At 47.4% G+C, this 18338-nt stretch overlaps 1 protein-coding gene across 3 annotated transcripts in view; it reads left to right on the top strand.

Moving 5' to 3' along the window:
- Window positions 1-17129, top strand: part of KIF3C (kinesin family member 3C) — a 48993-nt gene extending 31864 nt beyond the window's left edge. For all 3 annotated transcript variants that reach the window (XM_053667081.1, XM_053667082.1, XM_037146717.2), the window contains exons 5-9: window positions 435-553; window positions 1013-1129; window positions 14133-14241; window positions 14411-14583; window positions 14765-17129. In XM_053667081.1, the coding sequence (XP_053523056.1) occupies window positions 435-553; window positions 1013-1129; window positions 14133-14241; window positions 14411-14583; window positions 14765-14861 (615 nt within the window). In that variant the 3' untranslated portion in view covers window positions 14862-17129. The remainder of the gene's footprint in view (window positions 1-434; window positions 554-1012; window positions 1130-14132; window positions 14242-14410; window positions 14584-14764) is intronic.
- The last annotated feature ends 1209 nt before the right edge of the window (window positions 17130-18338 follow it).

Here is an 18338-nt window from a genome sequence, read left to right as displayed (position 1 = left end):
GAGCTGCTGCAGAGGCAGGAGTGGGGTGGGTTCAGCCTCCAAGTCCATCCTCTCCCTGAGCCCTGGACTAGCAGCCCTGTACTTGGGCGCCGATTCTGGCTCTTCTATTACCGAGTCATGTGTAACCTTGAACAAACCTGTGCCTGAGGTTCCTCACCCTATAAAAAGAGGGTGTTGGACCAAAAGGTCCCCAGAGTCTCTTCGAGTTTGAACATTCCACACTGCCGACAGCAGCTGGGAGGGGCGGGGAACAGACCACAGTGGAGGAGGGCCAGAACAGCCTTTGAATAAGCTGTCCTGCCTCGTGGTGGGGTAGCGGGATGGAGATTCAGACCCCGTGCTGGCTTCGTCCCGGGCTGAGCTGGTGGACCTTGAGCCTACGGCCCTCAGGGCCCGAGCTGGGTGGCCTCTGAGCTGCACCTGTCCCCATTCAGCTCTACGCCAAGCTGCAGGCGGTGAAGGCGGAGATCCAGGACCAGCATGACGAGTACATCCGTGTGCGGCAGGACCTGGAGGAGGCACAGAATGAGCAGACTCGGGAACTCAAGCTCAAGTAGGCTCCCTGCTCTTCCCCTCCTTGGTCCTCATGGCTGTCCCTCGGGCCCCAGGCTTCTCCCTAACTCGATCTTCTCCTTCCTGAAGGCCTCATTCCAGCTGCCACCCAGGAGTTCGTGGGCCTTCGGGTTAACTTGTGGAGGGATGAGGGAAAGGGTCTAGAGTTTCTTCTACCTCCTGTTTCCTCCCTCCCTCCTCAGTCTGCTTTTGACCAATGCCCCGAAGTGCATGCTGGGGGCTGGCCTAAAGGAACCCCTGCAGCCCCGAGCCCAGTCTTTGCATTAGAAGAAGTGATTTTCAAGTCTGTTATTTCTATTGGGATCCCCTCCCCCAACTTTGTTTTTTTCCATCTGTGTTCCATCTGCCTCTTTGCTTTTTCCTTCTGATCCTTTGACTTCACATATTCCTGTGGGGCCTCTCTCCCCAATTCCCTGTCTCTGCCTCATTCCCACTCCAGGTACCTAATTATCGAGAACTTCATCCCCCCTGAGGAGAAGAACAAGATCATGAACCGGCTTTTCCTGGACTGTGAGGAGGAGCAGTGGAAGTTCCAGCCACTGGTACCAGCCGGAGTGTAAGTCCCGCACCCAGTCACCTGGGCCAGGGGCCTGTGGGCAGACCAAGGCTTTTATGGACCAGGGAGGGGTCAGGGGAACAGGGTTGGAAGGTGGAGTCTCAGGACCTAACATAGGGGTCTTCATGGAGGAGGGGTGTTCTGATGAAAACAAAGTGTCTCTCTCGGTGGCCTGGGGTGCAGAAAATACCCCACAAGGAGCCTGAAGTGGGGAGGAAGGGCACTGCAGCCCCTTGGCAATCCCAGCGAAGGCCAACATTTGGCCAGTCTAATGAATATTCATTCGTCTGGTGCCAAGAGCAGCAACAATAGTTAGCATTTGCATTACTGTTTGTTGGGCACTGTGGGGGACTCTGCAGACAGAAGGTCAATGAAACACGGTCAGCACCCAAGTCTGGTGGGGAATACAGAGAAGTAAGTAGATCAGGAGATAGAGGTGTGTCTCATCTTTAAAGCCTCACCCAGCTCTGTGATTCAGCATTTCCACCTGTTTCCACATCCCAGCCCTTAGGTACTGTTTGCGTCCGTTGGCTGGGTGTGCAGCTCCCTCTACTGGTGGCCATGAAGAACAAAGCCACACATTCAAACCCAACAGAGTGACTGCCTCCTCACTCAGCTGGACCATGGTCCCTTAATTGAAAATCTGTATATAAAGGCATTTAGGAGGCTGAATACCAATGCACTTTTCCAGAGATTCTTTGCTCTCTCAATCCTAGAAATATTCATGGCAGGATAGGGTAAGAATCTCCCCAAAACTGAGGTGGGAAGCTAGCTGTGTAGGTCTATAGCTTCTCACTGGGCATCAGATGCCTGCTTCATCTACCTTCTGAAAGGCTGGTCCTACCCACGGTGACACCAAGCACGTTTGTAAGTGGCAAGTTCACGAGCAGAAGACTTTTCAATGGTGTCACTTTGGACTTAAAATCCACCTATCCAATCTAAGTGGAGCCCACAGTAATGCAGCATCTACAGCAGAGATTCTCCACCCTGGCTGAAGCTAGAATCACCTGTAAGTTGGGCTTCAAAGAGTCTAATTTAAAGGATTTTCGGAGGATCTCAAGACCAATTTTTTTTTAAAGCTTCCAGGTGAGGCTTCCAGCAAGGAAGCCAAGTAGTTTTAAAATTACTACTCTAGCGCCCTCTGCTGGAAGGAAATGCTAGTGAGGCTTCTGCTTAGAAACGTTCCTTATAGCTTCAAGTTTCCAGGTGGAGGAATTTCTTTTTTTTTTTTTTTTTTTTTTTTTTAAATAAATTTATTTATTTTTTTTTAATTGATTATGCTGTTACAGTTGTTCTATTCCCCCTTCATTCCCCTCCACCCTGCCCCCCCAACCCCACCATTACCCCCCTTTAGTTTATGTCCATGTGTCTCAAGTCCTTTAGGTTCTATATTTCCCATACTATTCTTGCCCCCCCATCTATTTTCTATCTACTGTCTATGCTACTTGTTTTCTGTACCTTCTCCCCCCGTCTCCTCCTCCCACTCCCCTGTTGCTAACCCTACTTGAGATCTTCATTTCTATGTTTCCACTCCTGATCTAGCTGTCCTTTTAGTTTGCTTTCGTTTTAGGTGTGGTTGTTAATAACTGTGAGTTTGTTGTCCTTTCAGTGTTCATGTTTCTTTAACTTCTTTTTCTTCGATAAGTCCCTTTAACATTTCATATAATAAGGGCTTGGTGATGATGAACTCCTTGAATTTGGTCTTATCTGAGAAGCACCTTATCTGTCCTTCCCTTCTAAATGAAAGTTTTGCTGGATAGAGCAATCTTGGTTGTAGGTCTTTAGATTTCATGACTTGGAATATTTCTTTCCAGCCCCTTCTTGCCTGTAAGGTCTCTTTTGAGAAATCTGCTGACAGCCTGATGGGGACTCCTTTGTAGGTGATTGTCCCCTTAGCTCTTGCTGCTTCCAGGATTCTTTCCTTCATTTTAATTTTGGCTAATGTAATTATGATATGCCTTGGTGTGTTTCTTCTTGAGTCCAACTTTTTGGTACTCTCTGGGCTTCTTGGATTTCTTGGAAGTCTATTTCCTTTGCCAGATTGGGGAAATTTTCTTTTATTATTTGTTCAAATAGTTTTTCCACTGGTGGTTGTGTCTTTCCCCCTTCTGGTACCCCTATAATTCGGATATTGGAGCGTTTATAGATGTCCTGGAGGTTCCTAAGCTTCTCCTCATTTTTCTGAATTCTTATTTCTTCATTCCTTTCTGTTTGATGATTTTTTTCTTCTTCCTTCTGGTCCACTCCATTGATTTGAGTCCCAGTTTTTTTTTCATCTCTATGGTTTTCCTGTGGAATTCCATTCATTTCCCTTAATTTAGCCTTCATATGTTTCTCTAATTTGTGGCTATAGTCCACCAGATCTGTGAGGAAGCTGATGACCAGTGTTTTAAACTGTGCGTCTGAGAGATTTGCTATTTCTTCGTCACTTAGATTTATCTCTGGGGCTTTGAGGTCTCCCTGCGACATTTTTGGTCTGTTCTGGCCCTTTAAGTGGGAGGAGCGGCACCTTGGATTCCCAGGTCGCTGGGTTGTGACGCTGTATGTGGGGGCGTGGTCAGAGCGGGAAATGGCGCCGCCGTGGGTCCAAGCGCTCACTCCCTCGCCCGCTCGCAACCAGGCAACCACAGTCAACTCGCTGCCAGCGCCTCCCCACTGACTCCTCCGTAGTCGCTCACCCGGTGGGCCGCTCGGTCGCTCACTAGGTCCAATCCTGGGTTTGGAACCCGTGTGACTGGATTCGCGTGTCTGGATTCCGCACCCGGGTCGATCGAGCCCTCCTTTGTAACTCCTCACCCGACGCTGGTTTCGCCCCTTACCGGTCGGGCCGAAGAATTTGTTGTTAGCGGACTTCCGAAAAGTTCAGTTTTCCGTGTTCTGGTTGTGTTTTCTGATGCTAATATTTAGTTGTCCCTAAACTTGGTTGTGTGAGGAGGCATGGCACATCCACCTTAAACCTCCATCTTGGCGGAAGTCCCGGAATTTCTTTATATTGGTTGGATATGGAGTGAGAGAGAATCTGAGAAGGCATGCGTTTTTAAAGTTTTTATTTTGAAAAATAAGAATTTCGAGAATAATACCAAGCATTTGCATATACCCTTCATGAAAAATTCACTGATTCATATTTTGCCACCTCTTGCTTTAATTCCCCATCCCCCCAACCCCACCATTTGAGATTAAGTTGAAGATGTCCTGGCCCCTTACTTGTGTTTCCTAACAATGGGGACATTATCTTACATAACCACAGTACAATCATCAAATTCTGGAAATGTGTATTGACAGCACTGCTGTATTATGTGGGCAATATTCCGCTTTCGCCAGAACCAGTAATACCCTGCGTGGCGGTGCCTGTCCCCCGCCTCCCTGCCCACCCACTTGAGGTGACGCATTGCATTTATCATGCCTCTTTAGTCCTTTATTCTGGAGCTGAGAAGGGATCATGATTTGAGTTTTGTAGTTTCGTGCTTCAGAGTTTATTCGCTTCTCAAAATGTGGCCCCTGTGGTTTTGGCTTGGCCACCTCAGGCACACAGTCCCAACTTGAAAGCATGACGGGTGCTTTTCCTGAAGCTGAGCTTTCTGCTTGATGATTAAAAATTTCCATTCTTTATTTCTGTTTTTTTTTAAAGCTTACTCTCTTGTAAAGAACTCAAATAACTTTTAAGTTAAATAACCTTTTAAATAACTTCCTTTTTTGCAAAAGTAAAATGGTTTGCGTACGCTGAAAAACTATTCACAGATTTTTTAAAGTAAAACAGCTATCTTAAAATAGCACATTTTAAATAATAGGTAGACTAGACCCAAAATGGACAGATATCTTTGTTCATGGTGTGACGGTTGCCTTCTCCAGCCCCTCCCTTCTGCTTTAGAGGTGAACCTATGCTTGTACGTGCATCTCAGAGAACCCACCGGCAACAGGTCGGACCAGACACGGATGCGCGTCTGCAGTGCCCCTCCCCACCACCCTTCCTCTCCTCTGACCCCGCCACCGTCCTTCTTGCTGGAGGAAGGTAACACAAGGAAAGAGGCAGGGAGTGTTTTCTTTGCCACGGGAAAACCAGAAAACTCTCTTTACTCCTCAAACGCTTCTTACTTTAGCTCCCTCTGTAGTGTTTTCTCCTCTGTGACTCCTTGGGAAGAATCAGGTTTCGGGTATTGTCCGGAGTTGCTCCCAGCCTGCGTTTGCGGGTCTGTGTTCGTGGTACTTCTAGCTGCGTCCCAAAGGACTGTGCCCCCTAAACATTTCATGTTGGACATGTAAAGATAGAAATATATTTATAAGTTTTTAAAAATCATGATTAAGTATATTCACAACTTGACCATGCTATTTTATATGTTTGGACCTGCTCAGAATACACACAGAGCATGTATTCTGTACAGAAAGTATCAAATAGAGCTGGTAAGGGTAAAGGTATTAAGGCAGTTCGGACGTATCAGTGTTCTCTACCACACTCAAACACAAGTGGTATAAACAGTTATTATAGATTTCTCTAAGAAAAACACTCTAATATATAAATTACTCCCAAAAGACTTATGAACAAACACCAGGTGATCAGCTCCATGCAGTTGTGACTCACTGCTGTGCATTTTTTCTTTTTTAATGTGACTGACCATTTGCTGTGACTGACAACCACAATAAATAATATTTATCTCAGAGCTTCTATTAAAATCACCAAAAAAATGCACAAGAAAAAATAGACCTAGGAAGATTTTATATGAAACAAAAATTTTAATTACTTTTTTAAAAGTAGCAGTTGGTAGTTAAAATAAAGTGAAAACAGTTCTCTCACAGTTGGAATTCCCATTGCGGCTCTGACTCAGCTCAGAGAGCCAGAGGGTAGCTTCATGGTGCAAGAGAGGCTGGCCCGGTCTCTGAGATCATTTGCCCCATTCCCTCCTGTCACAGAGGAAGCCTGGGGGTGGGGCCATCGTTGGGTGCGGCTTCCCCCTGTGGGTGGGGGAACCGTGGGGTCAAGCAGCAGAACTAGCTGCCTCCCCGGAAGGGGAGGTGCCTGCCCTCAGCCTCGGGTCCCACCATTGGCAGTATAACTTAATCAGGGCTGAGAAACTTTCTTCCCAAAGCACATTTAACTAGTCAGGGCCTTGAAGTTAGTACCTGTTGTCACGCTGTCCCTTTAGAGAACTCTTGTTGGAAAAGTGTATTTCTCCTCTAGCAGCAAGTGTCTGCCCCCCACACTCTCCCCGGCCTGTTGCTAAAACAAGGGGCTGTTGCCAAGCAGCTCTAAACACACCCATACCCACCGATTTTGGAAGTCCCTCCCTTTCTCTGTTTTCTCTCCATCTCTATGTGGCCTCTTGCTGGTGCAGGGTAACTTCAGGTGGGTGAGGTGCCTTCCGTAATCATGAACAATTTTGCCTTCATGTTACTTTGAAAAAATATTTTTTCACCTGCTCTAGCAATAATTATTTTTCAAGTATGACTTTTTACTTTTAATTGTGTGTACACGAAGTTATCTTCTAAGGTTCTGTAGCCCACGGTTTACATGTAGCTCCCAGCATCCTATCTGCAATGCCAGCCCTTTGGCTGTGCGGCCCGGCCGCCCCGGGTGCCTTTCACCGGCATCATGGAGTGATCGAAAGAGACTGGAATTTGGATTTAGAACACCCTGAATTCTGGTCCCTGCTCTGCCCCTTACTGCTGGCCTTGAGAAGGTTTCCCAACCTCTCTGAACCCAAGTTTCTTCATCTGTAAAGTTGGGGTAACATGTGTATCCCGCAGGACTGTTTGGGTTGAGGCTGTGTGTGTGAGACTCCGAGCCTACACCTGGCACAGAAGAGGTGATTGATAAGTGGTCGCATCACACCGGTAAACCAATATGACAATTATGGGGACGCCAGAGAAACCAGTCGGCCTTCATCCTTAAAAGTGCCCTAGAAAGGCAGTTTAGCTTGTTGTTTTTTGTTTTTCCTTTTAATTTTCTATTCAGGCTACCTCCAAGTTTAACGAGAGAGCATTCCTGGCTGTAAATAGAATCCGGATAGAAAGTTTCACTGGTTTCATTATAGAGACAAATTTGACCTCAGTAACTTGGTCCCTAGATTTATTCATGGGCCTGTGAGAAGCTGGGAGGCACATCAGCTGCCCTGGGCGGGAGGAGGGGCAGTGTCGTGAAGGGAAATGAGAAGGGTGAGTGTTCAGACCTGCAGGGAGGGGAGCGCTGCAAGGGGATGGCTGATGGGGGGTGGGGGAACCTGGGTGCAGGGGGAAAGGTCTGAGGTGCTGAGGCAGGTGCACGTGCAGGACCTGGGAGGAAAACACACTCTGGGCCGCTGGGTGCCCTGTTTTCAGAACAGGAGAGGAAAGGGGGTGATTGGACAGAGCTGGTTATGAGAAGGGAGTCAGCCCCCCGAGCTGGAGCCAAGAGTGACTTTTTAATATTAAGGGGAAAAAAACAAACCAAACAGTGATAGCAGCCATCTGGAGGGAGAGTCCCAGGAGAGCTCTTAGGGCCTACTAAGTGCACGCTGACTGTTGCTCGAGGTCGCTGTAGGGAGGGGCAGATACATGCAGCCAGGCCTCCTCCCCGGGCTCTCAGCCACAGCCTGCTCACTACTGAGAATTCGGTCTCAGAAAGTAGGCCTGGGGCAGAAGAGGGAGTAGATGGGGAGTGTGCTGTTCCAATTACAGACTCCCCTCCCCTCCCCCCATGCCACCCAGAATAGCCCTGGCATCTTTGTTGGGTCAGGCTGCCAGTTCACACTGATCCACTGCTCTACTCGCCCAGCCCTGTCCTTCTGTCTTGTTCCCAGAGCCTGTGGCCCTCAAGACGCACTTCAGCCCCAGGCCGGTTCGCACGTCCTCCTCAGAGACAGGACAGCACCCTAAAAAGAGTATCTGCAAAGGTTCAGTTCCAAATCTCTTCCTAATTGGATGACCTTGAACACAAAAGGCAGCATGGTATCCTGCTCTGTCCATACCTCAGGAGGTTGTTGTCAAATTCAAATGGGATATGTTGGCTCCCCTCATAAACAATAAGTTAACTATTCTCCTAAACCTCCCCCTGCCCTCAGCTGTCTCGGAGGTGGCCTTCTCCACAATACAGCCTCCCGGGCCCAAGAGGTGGGGCTTCCACAGCCTCATCCTTTCCTGTCTTCACCTGTAAAGAGGAGTCAGCAGGGACCCCAAGTGGGCCCAGCACTCTTTTTTACCCTTGATAAAACAAACTACAAGAATGTTCTTGATTCTCTCCCCTGCAGAAGGCAGGCCTGGTCCCCCAGGCCCCTGCACGGCCTGTTCTGCTCGTCAAGGACAGAGCGTCCTGTCTGAATCACTGGCCTGTTTCATCTCCTCTTCTGTCTCCTAACTGTCTGCCTTTTGGCATCTTTTATTGCTCATTTGTATCCCTGCTTGAAATGAGCAAGTGGCATTGCGAATAAATCACCCCCGCAGCGGTGGTGTGCCTGGTGTTTATGCTATCTCCTCCAGGCCATTCTGGAGGACTGGGCTGAGGCAGCTGAGGCGGGAGGGGCGCCCCTTCCCCAGGTCACAGGGCTCTCAGGGTCGGCATTCGCGCCCGGGCTGTCTTCCTCCCAAACCTGGATTATTTCTTTTCTTAAAGGAAATAACTTTTTTATTCTATCTTTTTTTGTTGTTTGTTTTTAATAATAAAAATAACATGTCACACATCAAATTGCTGGAAGTGAAAAGGCTGACATACCATGAGTTGGCCAGGATACTGGGCAGTGGAAACTCTCACTGGCAGTGGGAACCACTTTGAAAAGCCCTTTGGCAATATCTAGTAAAGTCGAAATGCACATACCACACAACCGACCTTCCTTTCCTGGGTATGTACTCCGGGGTAACTGTTGAGTATGTACTTAAAGATACCTGTACAGAATGTTCACAACAGCACTGTGTTTAATGGGGGGAGGGGGGAATCAACCTAGATATCCATCAAGAAGAGAATATATATATTATATATATATATGTGTGTGTATATACATGTGATGTATATATGTGTGTATGTATGTTGCTGTATTAAAACCTTAAAACACTCAATATATAGTTAAACTTTAGTAATCTAGTCCTGGCTGGTGTGGCTCAGCGGACTGAGTGCTGGCCTGGAAACCAAAAGGTCACAGTTTCAATTCCCAGTCAGGGCACATGCCGGGTTGCAGGCCAGGTCCCCAGTTGGAAGTGTGAGAAAAGCAATTGGTTGATGTATCTTTTTTTTTTTTTTGAGTGTCATCTTTTTTTTTTTTTAATTTTTTATTGATTATGCTGTTACAGTTGTTCTATTCCCCCTTTATTCCCCTCCACCCTACCCCCCATCCCCACCATCACCCCCCCTTTAGTTTATGACCATGTGTCTCAAGTCCTTTAGATTCTATATTTCCCATGCTATTCTTGCCCCCCCCATCTATTTTCTATCTACTGTCTATGCTACTTATTTTCTGTACCTTCTCCCCCCTTCTCCTCCTCCCACTCCCCTGTTGCTAACCCTCCTTGAGATCTTCATTTCTATGTTTCCACTCCTGATCTAGCTGTCCTTTTAGTTTGCTTTCGTTTTAGGTGTGGTTGTTAATAACTGTGAGTTTGTTGTCCTTTCACTGTTCATGTTTCTTTAACTTCTTTTTCTTAGATAAGTCCCTTTAACATTTCATATAATAAGGGCTTGGTGATGATGAACTCCTTGAATTTGATCTTATCTGAGAAGCACCTTATCTGTCCTTCCATTTTAAATGAAAGTTTTGCTGGATAGAGCAATCTTGGTTGTAGGTCTTTAGATTTCATGACTTGGAATACCTCTTTCCAGCCCCTTCTTGCCTGTAAGGTCTCTTTTGAGAAATCAGCTGACAGTCTGATGGGGACTCCTTTGTAGGTGACTGTCCCCTTAGCTCTTGCTGCTTCTAGGATTCTCTCCTTCATTTTTATCTTGGCTAATGTAATTACGATGTGCCTTGGTGTGTTCCTTCTTGGGTCCAACTTCTTTGGGACTCTCTGAGCTTCCTGGATTTCCTGGAAGTCTATTTCCTTTGCCAGATTGGGGAAATTCTCCTTTATTATTTGTTCAAATAAGTTTTCCACTGGTGGCTGTGCCTTTCCCCCTTCTGGTACCCCTATAATTCGGATGTTGGAGCGTTTAAAGATGTCCTGGAGGTTCCTAAGACTCTCCTCATTTCTTTGAATTCTTGCTTCTTGACTCTTTTCTGTTTGGCCATAATTTGCTTTCTTCTGGTCCACTCCATTGATTTGAGTCCCAGTTTCCTTTTCATTGCTATTGGTGTCCTGTGCAATTCCATTCATTTCAATTAGTTTCGCCTTCATATATTTGTCTAATTTGTCCGTATAATCAACCAGTTCTGTGAGGATCTTGATAACCAATGTTTTAAACTGTGCGTCTGTGAGATTTGCTATTTCTTCATCGCTTAGATTTATTTCTGGGGCTCTGAGATCCTCCTGCGCCATTCTTGGTCTGTTCGGGCCCTTTAAGAAGTGGTGCCTTGGATTCCCAGGTTGCTGGGTTGTGACGCTGTATGTGGGGGCGTGGCCCGAGCGGGGAAATGGCGACCCCCTCTGCCATTTCTCACAGCTGGGTGCGGAGGAGCAGTGCCTTAGGTGGTTCACCTGGGCCGGGCCGCTCAGAGTCGCTGGGTTATGACGCTGTATGTGGAGGTGGGGTCAGAGCAGGGAAATGGCGGCGCCCTCCACTGCCACTTGCCGTGGGGACCTGCCGGCCCGGTCCAATCGCCCACTCCCTCGCCTGTCCACCCGCGCACAAATGCGCGACCTCAGTTAACACGCAGCCCCGGCCCGGCTGTCTCCCCCGCGGTCGCTCGCCTGGTTGCTCCCGCGGTTGCTCACTGGGTCCAACCCTGCGCCTGGATTCCGCACCTGAGCCCGTCTGACCGAGTTTTCCTGTGCAACCCTGCTCCGCCAGCCGCTGGTTTCGCCCCTTACCGGTCAGGCTGAAGAATTTGTTGTTAACGGACTTCCGAAAAGTTCAATTTTCTGTGTTCTGGCTGTGTTTTCTGTTGCTAATATTTAGTTTTCTCTAATCTTGGTTGTGTGAGAAGGCACGGCACATCCACCTATGCCTCCATCTTGGCGGAAGTCCTCTGGTTGATGTATCTTTTGCACATTAACGTTTCTTTCCCTCTCTTTCTCCCTCCCTTCCTAGCTCTCTAAAAACAAATAAAGTGTTACAAAAAAACTTGCATGACATTGATAAGCACCAAACTCAAGAAGAATGATTAACTCTGGGGAAGAAAACAAAACTATGTCTATATTTTATTTCTTTTTTAAAAAGTATTTTATTGTTATTCTATTACAGTTAGTTGTCCCAGTTTTCATTTGGTGTAAGTATAACAAAATGTTAAGATTTGACAAAGTTGAGTCTTGGCCGGGTGGCTCAGTTGGTTAGAGTGTCATCCCAGTTCACCAAGGCTGCAGACTCGATCTTCGGTCAGGGCACATGAGAGAATAAGCCAATGAGTGCATAAATAAGTAGGACAATAAATCAATGTTTCTCTCTCAAATCAATTTTCAAAAAAAGATTTGACAAAACTGGATGGTAGACATACAGATATATATATAACTTTCTATACTTTTCTTAATGTTTGAAATAATTCATTAGGTATAAAGTTATACATATTCATTGTAAAACATTTAGATATTGTAGAAAGGCATAAAGATAATTTTTAAAATCACTCATAATCACTCCAAAAGGAAACCTGTCCCCACTGGCAGTCACTCCCCAGTCACTCCTCGTTCTCCCAGTGCCCCAGCCCTGGGCAACCTCCAGTATGCTTTCTGTCTGTATGGATTTGCGTGTTATGGACATTTTATATAAATGGAATCATACAATACGTAGTCTTTGGTGTCTGGATTCTCTCACTTAGCACAGCGTCTTCAAGGTTCATTCATATGGCAGCTGTTCCAGTACTTCACCCCTTTGTACTGCTGAGTAACACTCCACCCTGTGAGTATGCTGTGTTTGTTTTCTCATTCATCGGTTGCTGGGCATTTGGGTTTTGGCTATCATGAATAATGCTGCTGTGAATACTTGTGTACAGATTTTGTGTGGGGACATGTTATAAATTCTTTTGAATAAATACCTAGAAGTGGAAGTGCTGGTTTTTATGGTCACTCTGTGTTTAACTTTCTTTTTAAACGATTTTATTCATTCATTTTGAGAGAGAGGGAAGAGAGGGAGAAAGAGAGGGAGAGAAATATCAATGCGTGGTTGCCTCTCACACGTACCCAGGCACATGCCCTGCGTGGGAATGGAACCGGTGACCCTGTGGTTTGCAGAACCGTGTTCAATCCACTGAGCCATGGCAGCCAGGGCTATGTTTAACTTTTTGAGTAACTGCCAAACTGTTTTCCAACGCAGCTGCACCATTTTACATTCCTCCTAACAATGAGGGTTCCAATTTCTCTACATCCTCACCAGCGTGTATTATTGTACGTCTTCTTTGATTACAGTCATTTTAGTGGGTGTGAAGTGGTTCTGATTTGCATCTTTCTAATGACTAATGATGTTCAGCATCTTTTTATGTGCTTATTGGCCACTGTATATCTTCTTTGGAGAAATGGCTATTCAAATTTTTTGTTCGTTTTTATTTATTTGTTTCTTTTACTGATTCCAGAGAGAGGGGAAGAGAGGGAGACAGCAATGGAGAGAAATATCGATGTGAGACAGACACATTGATCAGTTGCCTCTTGCAGGTACCCGACTGGGACCGACCCCCGCCCAGCCTGGGAATGTAACCCTACCGGGGATCAAAGGGGCAATCTTTCAGTTTGCTGGACACGCCCAACCCACCAAGCCACACTGGCCAGCGCTTTGTCCTTTTTTAAATTGGGTCATTTGTCTTTTTTGTTGTTGATTTGTAAAAGTTATCTGTAGATTCTGAATAAAAGTCCCTTATCAGATATGTGATTTGCAAATATTTTCTCTCATTTTGTAGATTATCTTTTCACTTTCTTTATGATGTCCTTTGAAGCACAAAAGTTTTTAGTTTTCATGAAGTCCTATTTATCTTTTTCTTTAGTTGCTTGAGCTTTTGATGTTATAGCTAAGAAACCATTACATAATCTAAGATCATAAAATTTTACTACTGTGTTTAATTTAAAAAATATTTTATTTTTTATGCTGTTACAGTTATCCCACTTTTTCCCCCTTCATCTGCCTCCACCCAGTCCGCCCCCATTTCTGTAGTCAGTCCCCTGACCGTTGTCCATGTCCATGGGTCCTTCCTGTGTGTTCTTTGTACTACTATGTTTTATTCAGAGTTTTGTAAGATAGAGCTTTACATTTACATCTATGATCCATTTGGGCTTAATTTTTATATTTGGTGCAAGGTAGGGTTTCAGTTTTATTTTTTTTGCCTGCGCATGTCCACCTGTCCCTCTGTCTTTTGGTGAAGAGACTGTTTTTTTTTTCTCCATTAAATGGTCTTGGTGCCCTTACAATCAGTTCCGGGGAATATGGCAGTTTGTTCTAGACTCTCGGTTCTAGTCCACTGATAGACTTCTCTGTCCATGTGCCGGAAGCACACGGCCTTGCTGCCCCTCCGGCTTTGTCGTGAGTTTTCAAACTGGGGAATGTGAGTCCTCCATCTTGCTCTTTTCCGAGATCGTTTTGGTTATTTCGGGACCCTTGCATTTCAATCCTGAGTTTTTAGTCATCTCGTTGTGCTAAGTCCTGTGGAGGAAAATGAAAAGCAGAACCACTAACCATCAGTGGTTTTGTGTGGTATGTGAAATTAGTACATGAATCTGAAAACTAAAGTAAGATTGAATTTGCTTTTTTCATTCCAATCCTCAGTCATCCCTTTTCTACTGGGAAAATAATTGAAGAAACGTGTGCCTCCTTCTATTAGTTTGAGTTGTCAGCTTGTGTTAGAGCAAAGAGAAAATTCCAGAGCCTGCAGTCTTCAGGGCCTCCTGTCTACACAAGTAATACTGACTTCCTCAGGATAGCATCTCCCCTTTGTGTCTGAAGGAAGCCCATCCTAACGCAGCCTCTTCCCCGCAGCAATAACAGCCAAATGAAGAAGCGGCCCACGTCCGCAGTGGGCTACAAGAGGCCTATCAGCCAGTATGCTCGGGTTGCCATGGCAATGGGGTCCCACCCCAGGTACAGGGTAAGAAGCTGGGCAGTGGAAGTGGGGAGGGGAGAGATCCCAAGGGGGGGGATGCTTACAGCCTTTGCTTCCTCTCCCTACCTTATCGTCCCTGCTCCCCCCAATATTTACTGAGGGCCTGGAAGGTACTGGACCAGTACTCAGGTCTGGCATGATCCTCCTACCACAGGCTGAAAACATAATGTTTTTGGAGTTGGATGTGTCCCCTCCCGCTGTCTTTGAAATGGAATTTTCTCACGACCAAGAACAAGATCCCCGAGCTCTGCACATGGAGAGGCTCATGCGGCTGGACAGCTTTTTAGAAAGACCTTCCACCTCGAAAGTCCGGAAGTCCCGATCCTGGTCAGTACCGTGGGGTCAGAGAGGGCGGGGCTCAGGGTGGGGGCGGGGCTCAGGATGGGAGGCGGGCGGTGGCAGAGGCGTTTCCACAGCAACAGGGCGTGGGGGTGGCCAGTCCTCAGTGCTCGCTTTCCTGCAAGTTCCCAGCTTTCCCTATCACCCACCTCGTCCCCACCCCGCGCAGGTGCCAGAGTCCTCAGCGGCCTCCACCCTCCACCACCACACATGCCTCACTGGCCTCCGCTGCTCTACGCCCTGTGACAGTGCTAGACCACGAGTGACAACCTTCAGTCTGGCTGCCGGTCTGGCCGACTCCCGGGATGGGAAGCCAGCTCTGGATCATCTCATCCGCCGCTTGGTGCGCGTGTGTGTGCGCATGTGCGTGTTCGTGTGTGTGAGGGGGTGCGAGCTGGCAGACCGTGCCTCTGCTCGCTCTTCTTAGCCTCCTTTATTTAATTAATGTTATTTATTCGCGGAGCTCAGTTAGTGTGGGGGAGAGGCCCTCGGCTGAGCCTGCCCAGTGACTGCGTAGCCTCCTTTCCTGCTGACTGGAGATCCCCAGTCAGACTTCAAGCTCCTCGCTGTCAGCTGCCCCCAGAAAGGAGGGTGGCCAGTGCCTGAGAAGAGAGGACTTCTTCGACCTGTCTCCACATCCTCCATCTCCTCCTGTGCTGATGTGAGCAGCTCCGAAGCACTTTCTGGGACTAGAAAAATTCTGGGCGTCCCCGGAGGACAGGAGATGTCCCGACAGTGCTCCCAGCACTTTCTGGGCCTCAGACAACCCTGGTCGGCTTCTCCGGCTCCTTTTCAAGGACTTAAAAGACCTCACCCACACAGCCCCCCTTCAGCTTTGCCAAGAATCCATGGCTTCGGATCTCTGCTTCCTGCCCACTTTCCCAAGCCTGGGGTGGGACTTGCCAACCGACCAGTTGCCTCTTCCTCAGGACCTGCAGGAAGTGGAAGTCGTGAGACAACGTGACAGCCATCAGGAGAAGTCCCTCCAGTGCCCTTCGTTTCTGTGCGCCTCCTAGAAGTAACTTTAGTGGGCGAGTGGTCCAGCCTACTCCCTGAGTCTGAGATGCTGCTCCTGCCTGCTTCAGATGTCTTCCCCGCAGCCGCCCCGATCCCAGTTCATAGTGCCGGGGAATCGATGTCCTTGTCCCCCTGGCTCAGCAAAGGCATGGGAACCTGTTGCTTCCCCCTCATGTAAGCGCAGGAGATGGAGACCCAGGCGCAATCGGCCAACTTTACCTGTTCCCCCCGTTTCTGAATCACATTTGTTGGGCACTATTTTGTTGAAAACTAACTTCTTCAGCATTGTGCAAACTGGGCCCCAGGGAAGTACTCTTCATCTCCCTTTGTGGCATCCCGAGATGTCTCCAGGTATCTTAAGTGATAAGTAAATTTCTACCAAAAAAAGAAAAGAGATTAATTTTCATTGACTTACTTTTTCAGTGTGCATTTTGGTGGAGGGGTAAAGAAGTAATCATCAGAGAACACCATTGGTTCAGGATTTTAAAATGCCCTTGTAGTGGGAGTCTCCAGTTCCTAGGATATGAGGAAGTTGGTCACTGGGATGAAAGCATAAAACTGACTGCTTTGCCTGAAATTTGATGTTGGGTGCTGGCAATTATTCTCTTTCCATTAGGAAATTAACCCTTTTACACCTTTCCAGTTCTGCCCTGAGGACCAAGCTATGGTTGGGTTTAAATCAATGATGCTGTCATTTCTGCTGTAATTACTAGACTAGATGGTCGGGCAACTCAGTTGTTGTTTGCTGCTGTCCATCAAGGAAATAACGTTTTCTATCAGAGCCCAAGGGATTATTTGAGACTCAGAATTTAGATACTAGATCCTGCTGAGGCTGGGACAAAGTCATATGTAGAAATGCCCCAGGTGGCCCGGGGACATCCAGGCCTGCATTGAGCAGCCTCTCCCAGTGACCTCTTTCACGTTTGTGGATGAAACAGCACGTGTCACCCCCCCCCCCCTTCACCACTTGGACACATTAACTCTGCAATGTCTGGTCACGTGACTGTCACAGTCTTACAGCACAATCCACCCAACTTCACCACCCCTGGTCTGAGAGCTGGGCCCGAGGTGTGGTCAGAGAAGGAGCTCCCGCCTGCGGTTTCGTGTATGTGTGTGTGTATGTGCGTGTCTGTGTGTTTAATCCACAGGGGACACTCTACACTCAGTGTAAGATATGCTGGGAACAGGGCTACTGGGGTGGCTGGATCTCAGTCTCTCTGTTTCTCTCTCTCTCCTTTTCCTTTTGATGTAGCAGACATTTGGTTAACAAAGTAAGGGCCTCAATTGGACCAAATTTCCACGTCTGTTGCTATGGTCTTTACTTAGGACAGCAGCTAACAATGCGGTGGCCCTTATATTACATATGTAATATATAAATATATATATGTAAAACATTGCCCCCTGTCTTCTTGGCTTAGGATGAGGCCTGTGTGTTGAGCTGAAATGCACCTGCAGCTCTGTGCTGCCAGCAGCCTGCAGGCCCCGGCCCTGTTCAGATTAACACAGTCGATAATAAAGGAATGAGTATCGTCACACGGTTGGTTGCCTGCCTTCTCTTCCCTTTGTTTCTTACTACTTTTACTCCCTCTTTCATTTTCTCCCTTCTCTCTCTTCCTTGTTTTTCCAGTGTGGGGTCAGTAGCATGGGGAGCCTAAGGGGCAGTTACCAGCTCCTCGGCTGCTTAATGAAGGGACCCGTCTGCCCAGCAGGGCTGAGGGGCAGGTCCCAGGCTCCAGTGTGAATGAAGTCTGTGCCAGCTATGACAGCAGCTGCTCGTGTTCTGGTAGCCGTCTCTGCCCAGCTAATTCGGAGCTGTTAGCAGATTTTAGAACTGCCTAGATGCTGTCCGGATGAGCCGTCAATAGCGTTTGGCAGCTCTGCCCGTCTGCACCTCCATTTGTCAGCCAAGAGAGGCTAAAACAGCCAATAATGGGTCTAAACCACGTGGTGGGTGTTGAATTAAAGTAACTTGAAATCTAGCTTCCCCTTTCATCTCTTTCCAGGGGGTCTCTATTTCCCTCTCCCTGGGTTCTAGCAATTGGCCCCCTATAGCGGGGGAGGTCTTGTAGGAAATGAAAAGTAGCTTCTGCTAAAAAACCAACACAAAGCCAATGACTCCTGGGAGAGCACGGAGCCGAGGCTGATGCACAACACCCAGCAGTGAACCATTGTTTTGGCGCCGGTGGTTTTCCAGGAGGGGCTCCCCGCCTCCATGCCAGACACCAGCCCTGTCTTCCAACTGGGTGCCAGGGCGGGAATGGCTCTGCTGTCTGAGGGATTTGCCCTTTGTTGTGTTCGGGGATCTACACACGCAGGCTCATTTTGTCTTCCCAGGTGGGAGTTACTGCCATTGGTTTATGGGTGAGATTCGGGAAAATTAACTGTAGGCATACTTCAGAGATAGTGCAGGTGCAGTTCCAGGTGACTGAAATAAAGCGCATTGTAATCTTTTTGCTCACAGAGGGTCTCGCCTTTGGGTAAAAAAAATACAACACCTAGGAAGCACAATAAAACACAGTAAAAGTAGGTATGCCTGTGCCTTGGCTAAAGATTAGTAATGAATGTGGAGTTCCAGACTCTACAACCCATACTGCCTTCTGCCCTGTGCCGGGTTATCTGGCCAGCCCAGCTGTACCTCAGGAAAACTGATAGCACCCTACATGTTTTACAAGAAGTGGGAGCCGGGGACAGATGGGCAGAGGGCTTGGCAGTAAAACCAAATTTTC

This window comes from Artibeus jamaicensis, unplaced genomic scaffold, assembly GCF_021234435.1.
Source record: "Artibeus jamaicensis isolate MK-2021 breed Jamaican fruit bat unplaced genomic scaffold, CSHL_Jam_final contig_465, whole genome shotgun sequence".
In the NCBI taxonomy this organism is placed as follows: domain Eukaryota; kingdom Metazoa; phylum Chordata; class Mammalia; order Chiroptera; family Phyllostomidae; genus Artibeus; species Artibeus jamaicensis.
Note: the sequence above shows the minus strand (reverse complement) of the source record. Positions and strands in the feature narration are given on the sequence as shown.